At 40.9% G+C, this 24,268-nt stretch overlaps 1 protein-coding gene across 13 annotated transcripts in view; it reads left to right on the forward strand.

Moving 5' to 3' along the window:
• The window catches only part of TENM3 (teneurin transmembrane protein 3), a 651,480-nt gene that overhangs the window by 532,131 nt on the left and 95,081 nt on the right, over nt 1-24,268 (forward strand). For all 13 annotated transcript variants that reach the window (XM_070068313.2, XM_089325515.1, XM_070068315.2 and 10 more), the window contains 5 exons: nt 2,337-2,547; nt 2,962-3,063; nt 3,255-3,449; nt 4,462-4,662; nt 11,619-11,804. In XM_070068313.2, coding sequence (XP_069924414.1) covers nt 2,337-2,547; nt 2,962-3,063; nt 3,255-3,449; nt 4,462-4,662; nt 11,619-11,804 — 895 coding nt within the window. The remainder of the gene's footprint in view (nt 1-2,336; nt 2,548-2,961; nt 3,064-3,254; nt 3,450-4,461; nt 4,663-11,618; nt 11,805-24,268) is intronic.

Genomic DNA, 24,268 nt, shown 5'->3' on the forward strand with positions numbered 1-24,268 from the left:
AATTTTACGAAGGACTTTGTAAATACATTTAAAGCATCTTTAAATACAAAGAATTTTTAAAGTTAATATAAATCACATCACATGAAAATCACCTGAAAAGACACCATTTTAGTCCCACCTCTGCTTCCCATTCAGCTTCCTGCTGCAGTGTACCCTGGGAACAGCAGTTGATGGCTCAAGTACCTGGGTCCTTGACATCCACATGGGAGACCCAGATAGAGTTCTTGACTCCTGGCTTCAGCCTGGCCCAACCCGGGCTGTTACATAGGCATTTGGGGAGCAAACCTATGGATGAAAGATCTCTCTATATATATCTCCCTTTCCTCCCTCACCATCCTGCTTCCTTTCAAATAAAAATAAACTTAAAAACATTCCCAGTGAACCTTTGAACAAAAGAAAAACTACCTTTAAAGGGAGCTTTTACACTGAGGCGGTTCCAATTTATATGAGATCTTTGTCAAATATAAGCTTTGTGTCGTGATAACTCCCCCAGAGTAGTGAGAGTGAAGAGTTAGTTCATTGACTTTTATCCTAAAATAGTGTAAGATCCTAAGACTGCCACCCCTTCCTGCCAAAGGAAAAAAAATCTATCTTTGAGTATCTTATGAGTAGGTATACCAAAGTAAAATTTAGGTTTGTCCCTAGGTGGTCACATTATGCCCATAGAACAGAGGTTATTAAATATTTCCATCCCATTTAATTTGGTAATTTTGGAAAGAGATGGTTTTTAGTGTTAAATAGGAAACCCCTTACAGAAGAACCTAGAACTGGATAAATACCCAAACCTTGCCAGGTATGCCCCCAGCCCCACCTTACCTCCCACCAGCCATACTGTAGTGTTCATAGTGTGATGTGAATGGTGATTTCTGTGGTAAAGATGATGACTTTGATTACAGGCTTTAAAAGCCCATTAAAACTCAAAATTTCCTCCCTTTAACTTTTTCAGTTACTTTGTTTAATATTAGGGGAAGAAAATAGTTATACACCTCAGACCTAAAAAAGAACTTTTCCCTGTCATTTTGCCATGCTATTTTAATATTTAAATCTGATGAGGAAATGAATGAACTTTTTTGAGATTGCGACAGTCTTCAAAACTGCTGAATTAGTTTTCCTCTGACAAGTATGGAGTACAGTGAAATGTTTGCAGGTTATATATTCACACCAGTCATTATTTCCATTCTTTTAAGATATAAATATAAAAAATGTTTTGAGTGCTAATCAAATTAAATCTTTTTTGTATGTATTTCTCACTGCTGAATTATGTTGCAATGCAGCTTTCCTACAGGAAAGAACAAAAATGCATTTATATTTAAATAAAAATGTTAATAAATCTGAAACAGATATTCTACGTCTGTCCAGTAGCAGTAGTAGAGCCAACAGCAACCTACTTAACTGTGATTCTGAGAAATCCCAACAATTGGAAGACAGGAACTGATAGATTCCAAACACTAAGATAAAAAAATGGAGAGGCTCATTGCCTGGTCTGATCAGTTTATGCTATGTATGTGGTTGAAATATCTCTATGATCTATAGATTTGCACAAGTAGCGTATGCTAATCCAAACTTTAAAAAAAAATAAATAAATACTAAAAGTGGACATTTAGCCTAGTGGTTAAACCACCAGTTGGAACACCCACGTCCCATTTTGGAATGTCTCCGGGTCCTGATTCCAGCTTCCTGCTAGTGCAATCCCTGGGAGGCATCTGTGATTGCTCAAGAGATTAGGTTCCTGCCACCCATGTAGGAGAGTCTATGGCAGAAAGGACCCACACCCCAGAGCAAGTGGCCTACATACCAGCTCCACTACCTACCAGCTGTCTGACCCTGCCGAAGCTCCTCCAGACTCTGTTTCCTTCGTCTTTAAAGTGTAAATATTAATGCCCTCCTAAAAAGGTTCCTATCAGGATTAAAAGTTATTTAAGCACAGAGTAAGTATTGGACAGTCATTGTTACTACAGTTTGTTACTACATGAGTATTAAATAAAGACCTTAATAGATTTACCTAATGGCCTCACTAAATAAGGCTGCTGAGTTTGGAATGTGAGTTCATGCAGATTTTGTGTTTTTATACCCAAACAGCCTACAGTCATCAAACTTGTTACCCAATCAGGAGAATTGAATACTGTTGGAAAGCAAAGTGACCTATGAAGGGAAAAAAGCAACAGTGTTCAGTGGTAGTTTCTGAGACTTTGGCTGTTTGGACCTGTCCATCAGGGACTTCCCTCCACCACTGGTATTTATTAGAGCAGAGGAGAAAAGCTTGAAGAAATACAATAGCGAAGCAGCCGCATTGTCATCTTCCTGACTTAAACGTTGTTCCTTTGCCTCGTCCCCAGTATGACTTTGTGGAGCTCCTGGATGGCAGCAGGCTGATTGCGAGGGAGCAGCGGAACCTCCTGGAGTCTGAAAGAGCAGGGCGGCAGGCAAGATCCATCAGCCTTCATGAGGCTGGCTTTATCCAGTACTTGGATTCTGGAATCTGGCATCTGGCTTTTTACAATGATGGGAAAAATGCAGAGCAAGTGTCTTTTAATACCATTGTTATAGGTAAGAACAGTCTTCAAAGCTGAAGCCTGAATGCTGTGTTGATTAGCAGTGAAATTGTCCTCACCAGCGTTGAGGGATTCTTGGGATGTTAAAGCCTAGATAACATGAAACAGATATTTTGAAATTATTTATCTGTGAATATGTGCCAAACCACAAAACACCCAAAGAAAACATCATTTGGAATTACCTTGGGGGAGGAGAGTGCATCATGAAAGCACTTGAAAAATTTGCATGTGAAGTGGGGGTTCTTGGCTTTACTCTGTAAATCATCTGGTAGCAATGCCTCCTTTGAGTTTCAGTTGTGGACTAAGCCACCCCCTACTTGCTTCAGCTCCTAGCTAAAATGGTCAGATGATGGTTCACCCTCTTCAAGAGGCCGGCTGTACAACAAGTGTTCTCTCCTTGTCTTTTCAGAGTCAGTGGTGGAGTGCCCCCGGAATTGCCATGGCAACGGAGAGTGCGTTTCTGGAACTTGCCATTGTTTTCCAGGCTTTCTGGGTCCAGACTGTTCAAGAGGTATGCAAGTCAGATGTTTTTCTTAAGCCGATTTAAATACGCTGTAGAAACACAAGTAATTCAGAAAAGCACCAAGACAGGAAAGAAGGGGGAGAAATGAGCTTATTAGTTGTCTCAGCGATGTGTCTTTTCTTTCGAAAGTTCCGTGGCAAATGTGGCCATTAATTCTTCTGTCGTGTTCCATTTCACAGCAGCCTGTCCAGTGCTATGCAGTGGCAATGGGCAGTATTCCAAGGGCCGCTGCCTCTGTTTCAGCGGCTGGAAGGGGACCGAGTGTGACGTGCCAACTACCCAGTGCATTGACCCACAGTGTGGGGGGCGTGGGATTTGTATCATGGGCTCTTGTGCTTGCAACTCAGGATACAAAGGAGAAAACTGTGAAGAAGGTAAACATGTCAATATTTGCAGAAGTCTATTGTTGTCTTCATAAAGAAGCAGATTATATCTGTAATCTTGAATTTGGCAGGTGAATCCTTTTATGCTTCCTTATGAAAGTAATTTTGATTTCCATATTTATGAATGCATTGTGTCATTAACATTTTAACTAATAAAAAGAACAAATACCAAGGAACTCCTCCGCTCCTTTTCAGTATCATGAATAATTCTTTTTTTTTTAATTATTCTGAAAAAAAAGTAAGCAAATGTTTGTACCTAGAAACCAACTGTGAACTGTCAGAGTTTTTTGCTTGTTTGTTTATTTTTGGTATTTTCCACCCTTCAGTTTTCCACATAGGTGGCAGCTGCTAATTCAAGCATTTTTGTGTCTTTAGGAAGAATATTGAGCATAAAATTCTAGTGAAAATAGTAAGGCATCATGGATTTGTTCCACAACTGTATATAATGATGAGAGTCAAGATACTATACTATAAAGTGCAGTGAATTGTTTTTTCAAAAAGCAAAAAAAGCACCATTTCCGTTCTTCAATCAAATTGATTTTATTGATCTGCACTCACAAAGTAATGCAATTAAGTCTCTGGAATTAAATTTTCAGGCCATTGACCCTACAAGTGTAAAGTTTTATTGAGTCAAATTGCTAAATTAAATCTCATCATCTAAAGCACATTAGAGTGAATTAGGAAGGATAGAGAGTGTGCAACTCATTTATTTCTCAAACAGTTTGAGGATCCCATGCAGCTGTCAGTGCCCAGTGCTGGTGGAGCAGGTCAGCTGATGCAGAGTTTGGGATGGCATAGGCAGAACAGAGAGCAGTAGTCTGTAACCCCTAGAGCACTTTGTGTGATTCAGGAAAATCACACATCCTTGCCGGAGTCTCAGTTACCTAAATGGCATTGGGCTGATTTTTAATGCATTATTGTGTTATTAGGATGTACTTCTGTATTCTACATTTGTATGCTATCATCTAGATCTAATAAAATTCTTCTCCTTCCTTTATGCTAGCTGACTGTCTAGACCCTGGATGTTCTAATCATGGTGTGTGTATCCATGGGGAATGTCACTGCAACCCAGGATGGGGTGGTAACAATTGTGAAATACTAAAGACCATGTGCCCAGACCAGTGCTCTGGTCACGGAACGTATCTCCAAGAAAGTGGCTCCTGTACGTGTGACCCTAACTGGACTGGCCCAGACTGCTCAAATGGTGAGCTTAATAAATGCAGTACAATTGCATCCTTACTGTTATTTAGCTAAGAGTTATGATAATTTTATTTTAGAAATGCATTTTAAACTTGATACAAATTTTAGTAAAGTTATTTATAGAAATAAATGAGAAATAATGAAACACAGCTGTCTTGTGAAAAGGAAACAAGTTTTGCCAATTTTTCATTGAAATTTACCTTTCAGTATTATTGGGAAGAAAAATTTTTCATTTGCATAAGATACCTTGTCTCATTTTATGTAACTGCTGATTTAAACTGTCCTGCCTATGGGCCTATGCATAGCTTTGGGATATAAGTACATTATATCTGATAAACAACAAAGCCTCAATTAAAAAACTTGTTTGGCAACACGAGGCCAAACATGATTAAATAAAGAGTATACATATATAAACATTTACAGTATGTATAATGATTATACAGTGAGTTTTTATAGTAATTTGAATATAACAGAAATTGCAGGTAGTAATTTTACTCAATCAACCATGTTGTTAAGAGCACCCACTATGTGCATGGCCTGTGGTAGGCCCTGTAGAAATAAAAGAATAATGAATTATGCTTGCCCTGTAGAACTGTAGCTTTTGTGACCTTGAGTCTTAAATTTGTACATTGTGACTTTATATACCTATACATGTAGGACTCGCACAGGGGAAACAGTTTTACAGAGTTATATACATTAATGGTTTCTTTTCAAATTTTTTTTTTTCTTAAATACTAGTTGCAACCCAGTAATTAATTCCATGACCCACTCTATAGTCAACAGTTTGAGAAGATGTCATTTTCATCTAGATTATCATTTAATTAGGGCAGTAAGATGAAATAATTAGATAGCAATGCATTCCAGTTTAATATTATATTGAGTAGTACATGGAATAATATACTAAATTCAGGGGACATTCAGAGGAATGATCCTATTAGAAGAGTATTGAAAGTTTTCAAGGAGACTTTTATTAACATTTCTTGCTTTTATTTAAACATGGCCATCTGGGAAAGGAAGGAAGTGTATCTTTTGGGTAGGGGAATCGTATTAGAAAGTATAGACTGAAGTCAGATGCATAGGTTCTTATCCTATCTCTGTGCCTTCATAGCTATGTAGCCTTAGACAAATTACTACATGCCACAGTTCACCCATCTATACTATAGGACATTCTTCATAGAGATGCTATGGAAATTACCTGAATTAATGCACATTCAGTAGTTAAGTACAATGTTTGTCCCAAAATAAATTCTAAATATAGCTTCTATCACTACCACCGTCACTGCTGCTCCTACCATTGACAAAAATCCAAGTATAAGAAATACCATTATCATATACATGAGACAGTGACAGAAAGGTAGAGTATTTGGAATTAAGAATCAAGGTAGGCTCCTTTCTGAGGGATGTCATTTGAAAATGGTATTTTAAGGGCCAACACTGTGGTGCAGCAGGTTAAACTGCCGCCTGCAACTCTGGGATCCCATATGGGCGCTGGTTCGAGTTCTGGCTGTTCCACTTCTGATCCAGCTCCCTGCTAATGTACCTGGGAAACAGCAGAGGATGGCCCAAGTGCCAGGGTCCCTGCCCCCACATGGGAGACTCAGTAGAAGCCTGGCCCAGCCTCAGCCATCACAGCCATTTGGGGAGAGAACCACTGGATGGAAGATCTATCTCTCACTCTCGCTCTCACTTGCTCGCTCGCTCTCTGTCTCTCCCTTTCTCTCTCTCTCTCAGCAACTCTGCCTTTCAAATAACTTTTTATTTTCAAAATAAAATTTCAAAAATAAAATTGGTGTTTTAGTCAGTGGCGAATTCACGGATAGTAATGGTAGACTCTCTAACGTGCTGAGGTAGTGTAGAACTGTTACATGGAGTCTGTGTCAGAGGATGGGAACAGTGTGACTTTGATGGCTGAAAGACAAGTTAGAGGACCTGCCCAGAAATGCGAGGTAATGAGGACTGGAATTAATTTGTTGTGAGTGGAAATAAAAATAATAAATATGAGTGACGTTTCAAAGAAAAAACAGAAAAGGTTTCCTGAGAATACAGAATATCGAAATTTGATGAGAAGAGATGTACGTCTGAAACCAGGATTGGGGTTAATGTCAGTGAGTCACTGAATGAGGCAAAGAAAGTGGGAAAGGGGGAGGTTGATGTAAGAGGAGACAGACAAGTGAGAAATAGAGAAGATGATGAATTCTGTTGGGTTCTCACCCTGTCTAAACAAAGACAAATAGTACAAAGGAAGAGAAGAAAGAAAAGGCAGAATGAGAAACAGAAGAAGGAGAAAAAGAAATAGAGGAGCAGGAAGAGAAGAGAGAGGGAGAAGCAGGAGAGAGTGGACAGTGTGGCTGGCAGTGGTGACTCAGGAAATCACTGTGCCTAAGTGTAGGAGTGTAGGGTCAGGGACGAGATCCTTCTGCATTTGGTCCTGATGGCTCTCGCTGCTGACCCCCTTCTCTGCACCTGCTGTTCAGCAGTACATGGTTAAGAACGTAGACGCTGGAGCAAACAGCTTAGGTTGAGATTTTGGACTGGCCATTCACTAAATAACTGGACTGGCCAGTTATTTAACTTCTCTGGACTCCCTTATGCAATTATAGTAAAGACTAAATGAGTTAGTATGGGAAACATACTTAGAATAGTCCCTTATACAAAATAAGTACTCAATAAGTATTAACCATTAATAAAAGTAATGGTTGTGGTGATCATAGATATTGTGGAAGTAGTATTCTGGAAGTTAATTGTGATTTGTCATACTTAATTCCTCATTGATTCAGAGGACTTCCACATAAAAGTATTGATTGGATGTGGTTCCTCAAATGTGAAATTTATGAAGTTTAATTTGTTTCATTTATTAATATGACCTAAATGCATAAAACTAAATGAGATCTTGCTTGGTATCTAATTCACATGCTTATTTAAAAAAAAAAAAAAACTGGTAGTTTTCATGGAGCCAACATTGTGGCACAATGGGTTAAGCCACTGTGTGAGATGCCAACATCCCATATGAGTCTCAGCTGCTCCACTTCTGATCCAGTGCCCTGCTAATGCGCTGGGAAAGCACTGGAAGATGGCCCAAGTACTTGGGCATGCCACCCAAGTAGAGACCCGGTTAGAGTTTCTTGCTCCTGGCTTCTGCCTGGCTCATCCTTGGCTGTTACAACAATTTGGGGAGTGACCCAGCAGCTGCAAGATCTCGCTTTCTGTGTCTCATCTTCTCTCTTTAACTCTGCCTTTCAAGTAAACAAATAAATCTTTTTTAAAAAACTGAGAGTTTTCATAAGTTGCTCTTTCCTGGCATTTTGAGCTACTTGGGTTGTATCCCTGCCACCCGTGAATCAATAACAGCATGACAGATTTATCTGCTCTCCTTTATTTACTACAAATTGAATCTTAGAAGCCCAAACTAGAAAAGATTTTATAGGCTAATTGGTAAAGCTGACGAAACATTTCTCTTGAACCTGTATGTTATTTAAAGAGACAATATATTTTCCTTTCTTTGTTTCTTACAAGGTGAATTTCCTTCCTTCTCCTTCCCAGTCCCACTTCTTCCCTTCCGTTCCTCCTTCCCACCTTTCCTTCCAATGGTCCTCCCTCCCTCCCTCCTCTGCCTTCTTCCTTGTTAGTCTTCCTCCCTCCAAGTCCAGGCCACATGCCTCTGGAGGCAGCAGGTGCATACCTTGTTTATTACTCCTCCATCAGAGCATTGGTTGATTCAGATAGCTTGAGGAGCCAGAGACTCTGGTTAGAGAATGTGTATCTGCACAGGAAATGACATGTAGAGTATAAACAGAATAAAAATATAAATTGAGGTCTAGCTTAGAGAGGGCTTTGATAGCTCGCTGAGGAGTCAGGAAATCATCACCAGCCAGTGTTCATCAAGCACAGGTTCCAGCATTGGTCTCAGTAACATATTAACTTGCGTTCTCTGTTCTTAAAAATGTATTTTGTAATTTAGAAAAGTCAAAACAGGCATTTAGTTACTTTCGGAGTTTTATTTATATTTCTGGCTTTACCAAATGCATTCTCCAAAAAAAAATCTCCAACTAAGTTTTATAGATATGATTACTTGTATAATAAAGCTACTTGGTTCAGGTCTCTTCTGCCTCCATCAGTAAAACAGGCATATAGTACTAGCCATAAAATAATGCTGGCTTGAAATATTAGCATTCTGATTTACTTCCCACAATTATCCAAGTAGGAACAAGCATAATATCCCTCTTTTTTGCCATATAAAGCTATTATAATACCTTACCTGAATTATTTTATAAAGAGTATTTTGTAATTGATACTAAATAGCTCAATTGGTAATTCAGTGCTCTTCATAAAATGATACTGCTATGAACAGCTTTTTAGAAAGATATAAATGTTAATTAAAACATGAAATTAGCAGCCAAAATTATGTATTATTTTGCATATTCAGACTAGATATTTTTCATACTAGTATAATTGTTTTGCTAGTTGAAAATCTAATTTGCTAGTTGAAAATCTAATTTCACCTGTAGGCAAAATGATGTTTAGTAATAGGGAGTGGAGTATTCATCCTATTTACCTTTCTATCCCCAATGCAAACCAAGAACTTAACATTTAACCATCAGTATATATAGCGCTCTTCTTTAGGAGGAAAAAATTAAGTGCAGAAAAAAATTCATTAAACTTTTCTAGTAACTGCATAAAGAAAACTTACTTAGAATGAATAGTAAAGATCTCAGACTTGCGTACAGTCAACCTGTGAAGCTATCTGGTCTCTTGTGCCTCCCTCTTATCTAACTGTTGTACAATCCTCATGTACAGCTTATAAAAATATTATTGTTAATTTATATCTGTGGCCTGGGGCCAGCACCGTGGCTCAACTTGGTTAATCCTCCACCTGCTGCACCGGCATCCCATATGGGCACTGGGTTCTAGTCCTGGCTGCTCCTCTTCCAGTCCAGCTCTCTGATGTGGCCCGGAAGGGCAGTAGAGGATGGCCCAAGTGCTTGGGCCCCTGCACTCACGTGGGAGACCAGGAAGAAGCACCTGGCTCCTGGCTTCTGATCAGCGCAGCGCCGGCCGTGGCAGCTATTTGGCAAGTGAACCAATGGAGGGAGGACCTTTCTCTCTGTCTCTCTCTCTCACTGTCCACTCTACCTATGAAAAAATAAAAATAAATAAAAAAATTTGTATCTGTGGCTTAAAATAGACTGGTGGGATAATTCTGAATTGCTAACTAGATGAATTCTCAAAGAAAGCACTTTACTAGCTACCTCTTCTGTTTTGGAAGTGACCTTCAGATATCTAAATTCAATAAGAGTACATTTTCACACCTGAAGAAACATTTGCTTAAGCTGCTGAAAGAGAAGAGATGAATTATTTCCATCAGGAAGTTTATAGGTTTGAAAGCAACAGGGCTTTCCTCTATCTTCATCAGCAGTTTGTCCATTAATTAGCCCTTCAATTCCACTTCAATTAAATTAACTCTAATTAATAAGTTCATTACAAAGATTGACGCACCTTGCTCAAAGCTAGTGTGCTAAATGCTGATAAACACCTTCACCCTAATGAAAAATTGATTAGATTGAATAAAAAGGGTACCTCAGAAACCTCTGCTTTCTGGAACTGAGTTGATGTTGTGTTGCTCTGAAGTTAATCAAACCATCTTGGATCTCTTAATCAAAAGTCTGATTCAAAGGAGATAGAAAATGTGGTAAATATACCTAAATACACACACACACACACAGGCACGCATGCATGCACGCACACGCTCACACACTATTCTCTTCCAGTAGATGGTTCTGGGTATTGTTTATTAGAAATGTTACAGCTCTCATAGTGCCACAGTGGTGTTTAAAGTGAGCCTGTGAGATAGAGAATTACAATGACAAGAAATGTTATTGGGGAAAGAAATGGGGGAAAACAGAAGCATGGGACCACATAAACAGAAAGGACTACCGTCCATTTTCCATTTGTTGGATGTGATTTCAGGTTTTTATTATTCAGCATTTTTATTTTTGCCAGAAAAACAAAACTAAATAGTAGAATTATGATCTTAGGAAAAAAACTGTACTTAACTTTATATGTAAAGAACAAAAAATAAAATGCTCTTCCAAATTTCTTATTCTCTCTCTTGCTCTGTCTCAGCTTAATCAAATTAAAGCTTTGAAGAAAGCTTTAAGAAAAAAAAATACTTGTAGACGTGTATCATTTTTCAGGAGCTAACCAGGTGTTGTACTTTCTGAAGTCACTAGTTCACATGTGCTACCTTCAGTAATCCAGCTGTTGAAAACTTCGGTTTTTTTTTGAATGACAGAGTGAATAGTTTTATCTATATGTTATTAAACTGGTTTTCTACTATGTGGGCTGAGCAATTTGTATCTGTCAACACAACGGTGGTTACTGAATAGGAAAACAACAATTTCTGTTATTTAACCAGCATGTGTGTGTCAGAAGCAAGCTAGATTTACTTTCTGTAATAGATTCTTCTTAAATGAAAGTTTCCGAATGTTTTAAAAATCTAAACAGAGGCATTATGAATAATCCCTTTTCACATCTTGCTATTTGACCTGTCAGATACTAGAGATGCTTACTGAAATTATTTCATTAATTTGGTGTATATGTGTTTTCTGAGCTGCCAACAGATACTGATACATATTGATATATATATGAATATTCTTCCTATGTGATATTTTACCTATATATACTATTTTACCTATAAAGAAATTATTCATAACAAAACTGTCATGTGTATTTTATGCACCACTCCAGCAGCATACAAAATTAAATGACGGGTAAAGAAGTAAAATTCCCCTGTTCATAACCTCTAGTGATCAGTGCTGAGCTTGTCAGATGCAGACACTTCTGATTTATGCCCAGTGGTTTTGTTCTTCACTTTGCCACATTTGACCTGAGGATAGAGCACTGCTTGTTCACCCCCCACCTCACCGTCCGTTACCCTTCTCTCCTGTGTTTTTTTCAATTTAGAAATCTGTTCCGTGGACTGTGGCTCCCACGGTGTGTGCATGGGGGGCACTTGTCGCTGTGAGGAGGGCTGGACGGGCCCAGCGTGTAATCAGAGAGCTTGCCACCCCCGCTGTGCGGAGCACGGGACCTGCAAGGACGGCAAGTGCGAGTGCAGCCAGGGCTGGAACGGAGAGCACTGCACCATCGGTAGGCTCACTGCGCCTGCGTGTCTGTGCCCGCCGGGAGGGGCGCCGGGAGGGGCGCTGGGAGGGGCGCTGGGGTCAACGTGGGCAAACCTTCTTGCTTTACGTTACGTTTTACTCATCTTTCTTAAAGGAATCCTTGTTTGTGGTTGTCATTTTCTAATGACAAATCAGTTCTTTTATAGAGCAACCATCATAAGAATTTTCTTATTCATTGTTCTTGGTGATGGCCACTTCTCATTTATAAATTAACTTTCGTGGAATTTTGCCTATGGAATATTAGCATTCCATATTGCCATGTTTTAATAACAGTCATGGTTTGAAATTTTTTTCAACTAGATGGCCTTGTTGGCCTCTATCAATTCCATAGTCACACATAGACTTGTCAGTATATTAAGTCTCCAAAGAAGTTTGACTTTTTATGATGTTACTTTGTAGTATCATGATAAATGAAGTAGAATAAAATATACAAGTCCAACTGTTCTTACATCTATATGCTTAACACTTTTAAAGAATGAGATGATATAAACAAAACAAATAGGTGTTTAAGATAAAAATCTTAGTACGTAAGTGGTATTTAATGTGACCATAAAATATTCAGAATATATAAGGGGATAGGCCCTTATTTTCAAGATAATCAGTGTCTTTGCTTTTACCATTTGAGTTGTGAAATTCAAATCTTCAGTTTAAAAAATACAACAAAAATAAGGAATAAATTTCCACCTCATTTCAGTGAGAGTGTACAGCATTAATTACTAATGGCAGAGTCCTCCAAAACATTTCAGAATTTGAGGTACAGTATTTGTCCACATTATTTTGTACCCATAGGGTAAAGTTTGATAAAGCTTTCCATTGGGGGCAGTGTTTGCATCTTCAGTCTTCCAGTATATCTGTAAGTGTGACATACTTCACTTGTTTGCTTACAGGAATTGGTGAGCCAGGAATTTCATCTTGGGAAAATTAAAATCATGTGCTTTATAAATTGCCACCCTTGCATCTTTGTAATTTTCCTATAAAGTTCATTCTAATCTTATGGCCATTCCTGACCTCTGTTTGGAGGGTACCATTGCCACTCCCATGTTTGGCAACCTGTTGTTGGGCTCATAGTTGCAGTTTATTACATTGATCGGATAGGGAACAAGACACATCAGGCAAAGTCTGGAGGAATTCACGCACAAGCTATCTCTCCCACTGGGAGAGAGCACATGGACCTGGGTCTCCAACGGAGAAATGCATCAACGTGCAGGCAGTATTTCTGCCTAGGGATGCCCACTGGAGGCTCGGGAATCCAAGGTTTTCATCGGGGATGTACAAGGAGGTATCCCTGAGCACTACTACCAACATTCCAGATTCCCAAAAGAAAAACGAGTGTTTAGAGCTCCAAGTGGCCAAAATAATCTTGTCAACATAGGAGAAATATCCAGATTTCCAGAAGCCAAGGGCCCACCCTACAAGTTTCTATAGAGCAGGCCTGCTGTATGAACCCTTAACTGGACAACACCCAGAGGATCTCCTCTGATGAGTGTGAGCTTACTGCTTACAACTGGGAAGCGTGCATGCTTTCTGCTGACGTTGACAGCACTGCAAATGTGCACCAACTCAGCACCTGCAGAGGACTCACCCCCACACTTCTGGTATGGCTTCCCCCTCCACTGCTGTTTAAGAAGACAGGCTCCTCAGGAAATGGAGGTGTGGCATTCATGTGAACTACATTAAGTCAGAAAAAAAGTTGACCAGCAGGAATTGTGTGTCCTGTGGACATACAAAGTAGAGTCCAGTACCCCAGTGACCAGACAGCCCTATGCCTTAAATCTTGGAATTCCCATATCACAGGTGTAAGGCAAGAAGGGAAAACAAACAAACAAATATGTTTTCTAACCATATTCTCCCAATACCTAGTCAGAAGAAATGAATTGATTCTAACTGGGAGAGAAAAAATATATGTATATGACTTTGTATTTAGGAAGTAAAACAAACATTATATAAACTTTTGAAAACCAGAAAGTATATCAAAAAGTTATGTGTAGGCGGTTGTTACTCTAACAGCTACCCAATGAATCATTCAATTGTTCTCACTGAAGCAGTACATAGTTCATCACTACCCGTAGATGGGCTGTTCTTGAGCAACTTTCTCATTGTTGGGAAACAAGATTTTTATTAGCAGCAAACTTTTTTATTTCAATTTAATGCTTGCTGTAGTTCTCAACAATTCCACATTCTATTCTTTTCAGTTTTTATGTTTTATACTACATATTTTCACAGTGTGGGAAATAAAGGATCTCCTTCATTTAAAAGTAAAGCTAGGTCATGAACCCTTTAAAAGACTGTAGAACCTTTAAATCATTATTGTGCTCTTTTATATTTTTTTAAAGATTTTATTTTTATTTGAGATGTAGAGCTACAGACAGAGAGAAAGGTCTTCCATCCACTGGTTCACTCCCCAAGTGGCCACAGTGGCCAGAGCCAGGTCAATCCAAAGCCAGGAGCCAGGAGCTTCCTCTGGATCCCTCATGCAGGTACAGGGGCCAAAGCACTTGGGCCATCTTCCACTGCTTTCCCAGGCACACCACAACACTGGCCCCGCTCTTTTATATTGTTAAAATTAGTCATTCCAAATTTTGGCATCCAAAAATCCAGTTGCTTTCCCCCTGCCCACTCAGAACCTCTATATATGTCCACAATGAAGAGTAAGGGGCCATTTGTGAGCCACTGGTTCAGCAACCCAGAGAACTGTGGTGACTTTTCTCATGTGGAATGCTTACTGTCCGAAGCATTTCCTCTCAGTTTCAACAGTTGCGTATCTGGCTGAAAGAAGCTGCCACTTTATGACAAAATACTCATAAATTAGCAAGATTTTTCCTTCACCAAATTACATGCCAACTCAATGAATACAAACAGGGAGGTTAATTAAAAGAGAGAGAGGAGACATGAAACAGAAGCTAACGAAAGTTCCTAATGGAACGCACAAAGATATTCTTCATTAGTCATCTTACCGTCCTCATAAACTGCTCATGCTTTCTTAAAACCATAGGCATTTTGATAGTAAAAATAGGTATGAATGTAGAGTGTTCACTGAACACTCTGTTACCTGGGAGGATCCCATCCTGATGTTTTTATTAGTATGTTCGTATTTTCCTCTTGTTGTGAATCATGTATTCCACACATTAGGCGTATTCATCTGCAGCTTCATTGTCCCAGTTCCTTTTACTTTCTTGAGTTAGACTTTGACCAGTGATGCATGCAGATAGAAAATGAAACAGGAGGGAATCTACTTTCAGCAGTCTTGTGATTAACAGATTTTCTCCTTTCTTCCCCAGAAAGATTTTATGATTATGATTTTTTATAAAAGAGAAGTGACATGACTGAACCACATTAGATAAGCACCAGTACTTACCTCTAACATCATTTAATAGTAATAGTACTGATAGAGATGCTCAGCTACAGTGATACCTTCTGTACATGTGGCCCTTCCAAACAGGGTCAGTGATTATCAGCCTCATGTGCCTGCCTTTGTTTCTCACGAGGCAGGAAGGATGAAAGGATATTTGTGGATCCAGAGGCAAGTTAAAAAAAAATGAATATAGTTAAATGTTTTATAAGTAATGGTTGACAGAATATTATAATGCTGTGTCTGCATTCTAAGAGTTGAGGTGGCTCCAGATCAGATTTTTTACTGGGAGTTACTAGTCATGACCTAATTCAGTATGCTCCTTATTAAATTATTTAACTGAAATCAGAATCTGTAGTGATGTAAAGCAACTCATTTGGTTTGCTTCTCTTTCTTTTTGCTTAGAAAAAAGAGGAGGAAAGGCTGTGCTGGAGGTAACTGCCCGTAGAAGCAATGCAAATACCACGCAAGCCTCTGCTGAGATGTTTGTAGGCAGAATCAGTAACCTTTGCCTCCCCTCCCCTCCCCTCCCCTCCCCTCCCCTCCCCTCCCTTCCCCTTCCCTTCCCCTTCCCTTCCCTTCCCTTCCCTTCCCTATTTGAGAGATGGAGAGACAGAGACAAGGAGCTTTTATCTGTTGGTTCACTCCCCAGGTGCACATAATGGCTGGGACTGGGCCAGGGCAAAGTCAGGAACTCAGTCTAGGTCTCCTCCATGGGTGGTGGGAACTTGACTTCAGCCATCACCTGTTGCCTCCCAGGGCCTGCAGTAGCAGAAAGCTTGACTCAGGAGACAGAACCAGGCTCAAACCCAGACATTTCATTATGGCTACAGGTATGTTAACTTATGTCTCTTTTTTAGATTTATCTATTTATTTGAAAGTCAGGGTTAGAGAGACAGAGAGAGATCTACCATCCACTGGTCTACCCCCCAGATGGCTACAACTGCCAGGTGGGCCAGGCTGAAGCCTTCTTCTGGGTCTCCTGTGTGGGTATCAGGGACCCAAACACTTCTGCTGTTTTCCCAGGCTATTAGTAGGGAGCAGAATCAAAAGTGGAGCAGCTAGAACACAAGCCAGCACCCATATGGGATGCCAGTGTCACAGGCATTGGCTTTACCAGCTATGCCACAGTGCTGACACGTTAACCTGTGTCTTAACTGCTAAATCAAAACACCTACCCCAGAATGAATTTAGAGTATTTTTTAAATTTTATTTGTTTGAAAGACAGAGTGACAGAAAAAGAGAGAGATGGAGAGATCAAGAGATAGAAAGAAAGCGATATCTTCCATCTCCTGATCTTCTTCCCTAAATCCTGCAACAGCCAGGGCTAAGCCAGGTTAAACCCAGGAGCCAGAAATTCCATCTGGGTCTCCCAAGTGGGTGTCAGGAACCCCTAGTGCTTAGGCCACCATCTGCTACTTCTCAGATACATCAGCAGGAAGGTGGATCAGAAGCAGCATGGGGTACTGGAGGTATCCCAGGCTTAACCTGCTGTGCCAGAACGCCAACCCCAGAATCAGCAACTTTTAAATGTAATACTATATACTTATGAGTCCTGGGTGTAGAAGAATCCTAAGTACCAAATTTTCACTAATGTTCACTTGTAATGTTCACAAGAACCATTCTTGTTAGCATTTATTGAAAAGATTTACCATATCAGAGTGCTAGATCAAATCCTGGCTACTCTGCTTCCAATCCAACTCCCTGCTAATGTGCCTGGGAGGTAGCAGTGGATGGCTCAAGTACTTGAGTTCTGCTATCCAGATGGATTTCCTGCCTCCTGGCTTCAACCTGGCCCAGCCCTAGCGGTTGTGGCCATTTTGGGGGTGAAAAGCAGAAAGAAGATAGTTCATACTCTCTCTCACTCGCTCTCTGTCTCTGTCTGTCTGTCTGTCTCTCTCTCTCTCTCTCACACACACACACACACACACACAGTCTTTCTCAGATAAGTAAATAAATAAATCTTAAAGCAAAAAGAAAAGATTCACCCCTTAAATCATCCATTTCATCTGAAAGTACCAAAGGTGTTAGTCGAAATTGAGACCTGAAGGGGGAAAGCGCTTGAATGTACACTTGATTGTTGACTACCATTGAGAGTTAGGAAGAAAATGAAGGCCTGGCTCTCGCTCACTGGTTCTCTCATCTGTTGATTGACTCCTAAAATACCTTCAATAGCTGGGGCTGGGCCAGGCCAAGGCCAGGAGCCTGGAACTCCAGCTGGCTCTCCCACATGGGTGACAGAAACCTAAGTAGTTGGGCCATCATCTGCTGCCTCTCAGGTCTCTTAGCAGGAAGTTGTATAAAGTGTGGGGTAGCAAAAACTTGGGTGACCCAAGCCGTGGCTTAACACAGCACTGCAACACCCATTCCCCAAGGAAATGTTTAAGCTTTCATTAATTTAATAATACCATAATTACTTAGAGGTTTTTATTTTTTTCTTATTGTTAGCTTGTGTTTTTTTTTTTTTTTCGCAAAAGTATATTTTTTAACTTCTTCCCTTCAGTTGTCCCAAAATATTAAGTCTCTCGGGTAGTGATTTTATGCTACAATTTGTTTACTGTTAATATTTCTGCTCTATTTGAATGCTTTACTACATTTTAACATAGGGTTACTTTTTGGTTCCCAATTTCATTTAACATGGATTTTCATTTTTCCTGTGCAATAGAAATGGCAACAAATCTTCACGTTTTCAGATCACTTTAGGGCCTGTTTTGTAGGATGCCACATTTGGCATACCTCAGTTACTTTTCATTTCCTAATTAATTCATTTCTTTGTCCATTATGCAATTATTGAACACTTTCTCTATGATACTGAGTACCATTTTTATAAAAGTCAGTGTAACATAGTGAGAAAAACGTGGGCTTTGAAATTTTAAAAAGTTATGTTTTTATTCTGTGATTTATTTTCTATACCTTGTATCTTAGCTGTTCTTGGCCACAGTTATGCTTTTTTATGGGATATAAAATGGCTATAGTAAGTTTTATGTGAGATTTGAAGCAGGATACTCTAAGAGATTTTAGAATTTGAATCCTTGCTATGCCATTGATGACCCTGGGCCAGTCATTTAACCTAAGTATGTCTCCCCTTACATGAGATGTGACTATTTCATACCTCACAGGTTTGTTAGAATTAACTGAAGTACTAGAATGTAAAGCACTTAATAAAGTGGCAGGCAAGTAGTGCTCAATAAATTAGTTTTTGTTACTTGGTGTAAGAGAAAATTAAACTAGACAATGTCTGTGATACTAATCTTAAAAGAAAGTAAAACAAGAATTCTGTCCAAGGCATTTACGTTAAAGAGTTAATGAGATTTCTTTGTCTTTGTTATGAAATACAACCTAGTCTCCGAATGGGTATTGCTTAACAAGAAGCTCCTATATTTGGGTTGGGGTTAGAATTGTTTGTTAAAATCATGATGATGAAAGAAAGGTAGAGTATATTGTGGTATTTTCCTTCTAGTAATGTCTCAAACACAGAGTTGTTTATTGAGCTACATTGATTTTCATGTACTTTCAGGCAATTCAAATGGAAATGTGGCCTAAGGGAAATCCTAATTCCTTTAAGCTACGAAAGACCAGCTATTTGTTTTTATTCTAATTCTTCAGTACGTTGGGAAACAAGATTATTAATGATCACAAAGACATGCTTTGTTTGCTCAGACAAAACTTAGACATACAGTGCCCAGCACACCTCTGTTAAATACCATGGTTGCTCTGGGTTTTGGCATGCTGGAGATTAGAAACTGAAAATGAAATGCACACAGCTGGGGACTTGTCTACTAAGCAACATGGGGTGGGGTAGAAAGCCAAACTTGTATCAGTGTGCAAGAGCTTAAGCTAGGTGTTCTCTTATGCCAGATAATGGTGAAGGAATACTGTTTGAACTGTTAAATAATAAAATAGGTGACAATTTTGAAAACAAATAAAAAATAATAGATGGTTCATTTAGATTAGGAAAATCAATATTTGTTTCTCTTATAATGTTCCCCCAATTGAGAATCATATTCATAATAAAACATGAAATTCCAAAAAATATCTTTATTAAAAATATATCTTCATTCACTTTTTATTTATGATTCCCCCATATCAAGTAGATAGAGGGTATGACATTACACCTACAAATGACTGCTCTGGGAGTCACTCAGTCAGTTTATTGGTATATCGGTCAGTATCCTAGGAAAAGGAACCCTATGAAAGGACTTAGAGTATCTACTATCTGGGTCTCCACCAGGCCAGAAACATACATACCGTGAGCCTCAAGTTTAAGGATCAGGGTCAAATAGGAACCAAGGAAAATTTCCCTTTCACACTCGGAAGTTTTGCTGAAGTGATCCGTCAGTAAGCTCATTAAAAGGAGAAAAAGGCCTGCACGCATTATTAGTGTGCATGGAAGCGTCACAAGTTCGTGCTGGAGAAGGAAATGCATATGTGGACAACTCGGGGTAGCAAATGATTTTCAGGGAAAATGAATGGGCCCAAAGAATAGACAACCATCTGGCAGAGCTCTTGAACAGATTATGGGAAGGTGACAGGTGGACCATCACTGTCAACAGGGTGGTCTCAGGGTGGGGAACGTCCAGCCCTGGGTCTGTGCAAGGCCCGGGAAGTCATTGGGTCTGGCCCTGCCAAGGCAAACACAAGAAGGACTCAACAGTCGTTAAGTCTGCAGCGGGGTGATTTTTAAGTTGATGGTTTTGTATGGCACTCGAATGATGATGTAAATGTCTGAATAGCCCTTGGCAGAGACGTGGTCCTCCACTCCTGAGGGGTGAAGTCGAGCCAGGCTGTGCGCTGACTTAGTCTGCTCTCCTGTCCTCTGTCAGCTAATCTCTCCCACTTCTCTAAGGAGATCCCTAGGGAGAGTGTTGAAAACAAAACACATTCTTTTGGAAGACGTCTCCTCAATCAGATTGAGGGCATTTCAGAGTGAGCCCCTCCCTGCTGTTAGGGAGGAAAAGAGAGGAAGTTAGAAAGTCTTTGGTTCTGAGGCATACTGCCTCCCTGTTTCCTTTAGTTCAGTGCTAGTGAGCCAAGACACCGTACTTGGGAGTGTTTGGTTCTTCACTTGCACCAGACCCTTCTGAGATCCCCGCAGGCACCACGTGCTCATCTGGTCTTGCTCATCTGACCTGGTTAATCCGAGGTCAGCTGACACCTCTGCCTCTCCTGCTCTGGCCTCCTTTCCACCACGCCGTCCTGCTCAGGGTGATGCTGGAGTAGCTGCAGCGGGCCTGCGTTGGAGTTCTTGGGTACGGCTATGAGATGCGCTGGCATTCTTCTCTGTGGGTTGTTGTTGCTGCTGGCCTTCCAGCAGTATTCCTGCCACCCACTGGCCTGCCTGATGACAGACAGGCGGGCACAGGCTCTGACAGCGTATGGAGGCACAGCTTGGTCTTCCACAGCTGGTCCCACTCAAGCAGGTTGGGTAGTACAGGTTTGAATTGTACTGAAGCTGAACCTAGTCTGTTGAAAATTCTTCTCATCATCAGATACAGAAAATGATTAATCAAAACAGAGGGTTTGACTTCTTCTGCGATGGCAGTTCCTCAGGCCAGTGTCACATCTCTTACCTGACCATGACTTCCCCCAGAAACTACCAGCGTCAGTGACCTAGTCCTGTGGGAGCCTAGGCAGTGGCTCCCTGTACTCACACCCAGTGTTGCAGCTGCTTCATGTCCTTGTCCTCCTCAGAGGATTATAGAAGGAGCTGTGCAGGTGCCCTGGCCGGGTCTGACAAGCTGCCCATGGACAATGAGATCACCAACCACCCGCCCTCCTGCCTATGCCAAGACCAGGCGTACGCCCTGGAACAGGCCACTGGAGGGCTGGCTATGCAGATCCATAAAAAACTGGTACCAGAAGCCAGGGCCTGGACCCTCCCATGATTCCTACCACTACTTCCAGACCACAAGGAAGGACCTGTGGGATGAGGTGCACCATCAAGAACTGATGACTTCTAAACTAAATTTGAGATAGAGCAGACCCTGTGTCTGAGCATGGAGGCCAGCATCAGTGGCTTGAGCAGGGTGCTAGACCAGCTGACCCAGGCCAGGACCCACCTGGAGATTCAGATCGAAGGCTTGAAGAAGGAGCTGACCTACCCAGAGGTAGTCAGTGCCCTAAAGGGCTAAATGGGTGGCTAGGTCAGAGTGGAAGTGGATTCTACTCCAGACACTGGCCTAGCCAAGATCTTGAGCATCAAGAGAAGCTCATCTGAGGTCATGGCTGAGAACACTGAGGAGGAGGCTGAAGCCTAGTCTACCAGCTGAACCTGGAGGTCCTCAGCTATGGAGTAGCTCTGCCTGTGAGCAAGTCCAAGGGCACTGACCTGCTGCCTGCCCTCCAGGGTCTTAAGCTAGAGTTCAGCATAAAAGCCGCCCAGTGGAAGGGGCCTACTTCAGATCCCAGCTGTTGTAGATGCAGACGTTGACCAGTGGTTTTGAAGTTGAGCTGGGCGAAGTGCTGTTGACACTGAGCAGCAGACCCGGGAGTACCAGCAGCTCAGGAACACCAAGTCACAGCTTAGAGAAGTCTGTACCAGGGACACAACACCTTCTTCAACAAGCTGCCCACAGCAGGCAGAGCTGGGTTAAGCCAAAGCCAGGAAACTGGAACCCCATCCATGTCTTCCATGTTGGTGGCAGGGACCCAAGTACTTGGGCATCATCCACTTTCTTCCCAGGCACATTAGCAGGAAGCTGGATCAGAAGCAGAGTGCCTGTGACTCGAAGCACTCTCAAATATGGGATTCGGGCATTCCAACCAGTGCAGCTTAAGCTACTGAACCTCAGTGCCCACCCTGGAATTTATACTGTTAGGTCCCCCCTCCCCGATTATGTAAGTTACCAGCCCCACAGAGCCTGGATCTGCACCTAGTCCCAGCTCTGTCACTGGCTATCTGTGAGATTATGGGAAGTCACTTGTGCCCTCTGTACCTGAGTTTCCTCATCCATAAAGTGGGAGTAAAAATAGAGTTGCTGAGGGTGTTAAATGGGTTAGAACACATAGAAGAGCACATAGCAGAGTTCTAAGCATAAAGTAAACACCATAGATGTGACTTATTACTATTGTTGTTGCTAGGGTATTTGGACTGAAATTAATAGAAACTGTGATTAATTCTTCCCTTCTTTATGCAGAGAACATCAGCCTCTACATATAAAAGCAGTAGTGATGCTGGGTACAGGGAGAAATAATGCCACCCGCTTCCCCACACATTCAGAGTGTGGACAGACGCCTCCAGACGTGCTGTCATACACAGTGGAGGGCATGTCCTCAGGCGCTTACTAGGCTCGGAGCCCAGTACAAGGAAATTGTCCCAAGCTGACTTGTGTTGATTGTAAAGATCCAGACCTGCTAAGCCAGCTTCCAGGAAGCAAGCAGAAGAGAACTGGTGGTGATGGCAGGGTGTGGGGTATTCCTCCTGCTGCTGTACAGTCCTAGTGATTCTAAGCATATGTTAAGAACCATGGTTCAGGCAGCACTGTGCCATAGCAGGTAAAACCACCACCTGCAGTGCCAGCATCCCATGTTGGCACCGGTTTGAGTCCCAGCTGCTCCACTTCCAATCCAGCTTTCTGCTATGGCCTGGGATAGCAGTGGAAGATGGCCCAAGTCCTTGAGCCCCTGCACCTGCATGGGAGACCCGGAAGAAGCTCCTGGCTTCAGATCAGCACAGCTCCCGCCATTTTGGCCATCTGGGAAGTGAACCAGCAGATGGAAGACTTCTCTCTGCCTCTTTGTAACTTTGCCTTTCAAATAAATAAATCTTTAAAAATAAAAAATAAAAACATGATTCAACAGAGGAGATTGTGATTCCTGAAAGAACCACTGACAGCCCCCTTCAGAGCCCATTTGAGTACCACCCATGTTCTGAAAATCGGGTTGATTTTAAAGCCTCTGTTTCTTCCATTGAGATAACAGTATCATTCAAGGTGGCTCAATATGATTTTTCTCACTGTACTCTCATTTGTTCAGTTAACGGTTTTATAGACAGTGCTCTGTCCCCTGGAATCCCCTTCAGAATTGGTCTTCTTTTAATGAAGTCATTTAATCTCTTTCTACAAATGGCAAACCTCGCTCTCCTGAATCCTTCCAAAGGATGCAGGCCCTGTGTTCTTAAGTTGTCAGTGCTCCATTCTCCCTTTCCATGTTTTGAAAACTGCCACAAAGATAATGGTTTCCAAGTCTGAAACAGTATTTGGTTTGGTTGGGTTTTTGTGAGGAGGGGCTTGGATGATGGATGGTTTGTTGTGTACGGTAACGGTGGCTATCCTTCAAGTGGTTTTCCTCTTCACATGTACCGATTTCATCATTAAAGGACACAAAGTCACGGTTTCAGCTTAATTGCAGCCTGTGTTGCAAGCAATGGCAGATCTGCACTTTAAGTCAAATTAGTCTTTCACTCAATGTTATTTAACCTGTTGAGCGAGAGTAATCAAGCAACAAAAACTAATTTAGTGGTCTAAATGTGAAACTTGAGTAAGTCTGACTCTGGGTTTCTGTCATTCTGGAATCATTCACCTTCCACCTTTTACAACCCATTACCTGTAAAGTTTCAGAGTTGTTACTAGTCTGGATTCTGATGTGTGTGTCTTTAACCTTGTGATATCACACTCTTCTTTATCTTCTTAACCTGCCTGCTCAAGTCAATTGAGAGGACTTAAAAAGTTTGTGGAAATGGAATTAAAAGATAAGAGTATTTTGGCACCAAAAACTTCTGGAATACAAGCCTAACTTCAAAAAGTTTGATGAAAAGGCATAGTGTGAAAAAAAAAAAAAACTATGCCTGCATATGAAATTTATTTGTACACAAATACACTTACTCTTTTTATTTTTCCATGAACATTTTTGAAGTGTCCTTGTAAAATATATCCAAAATCCCCATCAGACTTATATCCTCAAGTCAGACACGTCTTCTCGAGAGCTTGAAATAGAGTCTTCACTTACCTCTGCACCTGACTTGCTGTGTGTCAGTGAAATGCTAATCCCAAGAGCCATCATGAGACAGGTTCTCTAATCATGTTGACAATTTATTTCCCAATAAAAAATTCTCCAAGGCACCAGTTTATCCCTAAGAATGG

Source organism: Oryctolagus cuniculus, chromosome 2, assembly GCF_051225735.1.
Source record: "Oryctolagus cuniculus isolate XC-2025 breed Fujian yellow rabbit chromosome 2, ASM5122573v1, whole genome shotgun sequence".
Classification (NCBI taxonomy): Eukaryota; Metazoa; Chordata; class Mammalia; order Lagomorpha; family Leporidae; genus Oryctolagus; species Oryctolagus cuniculus.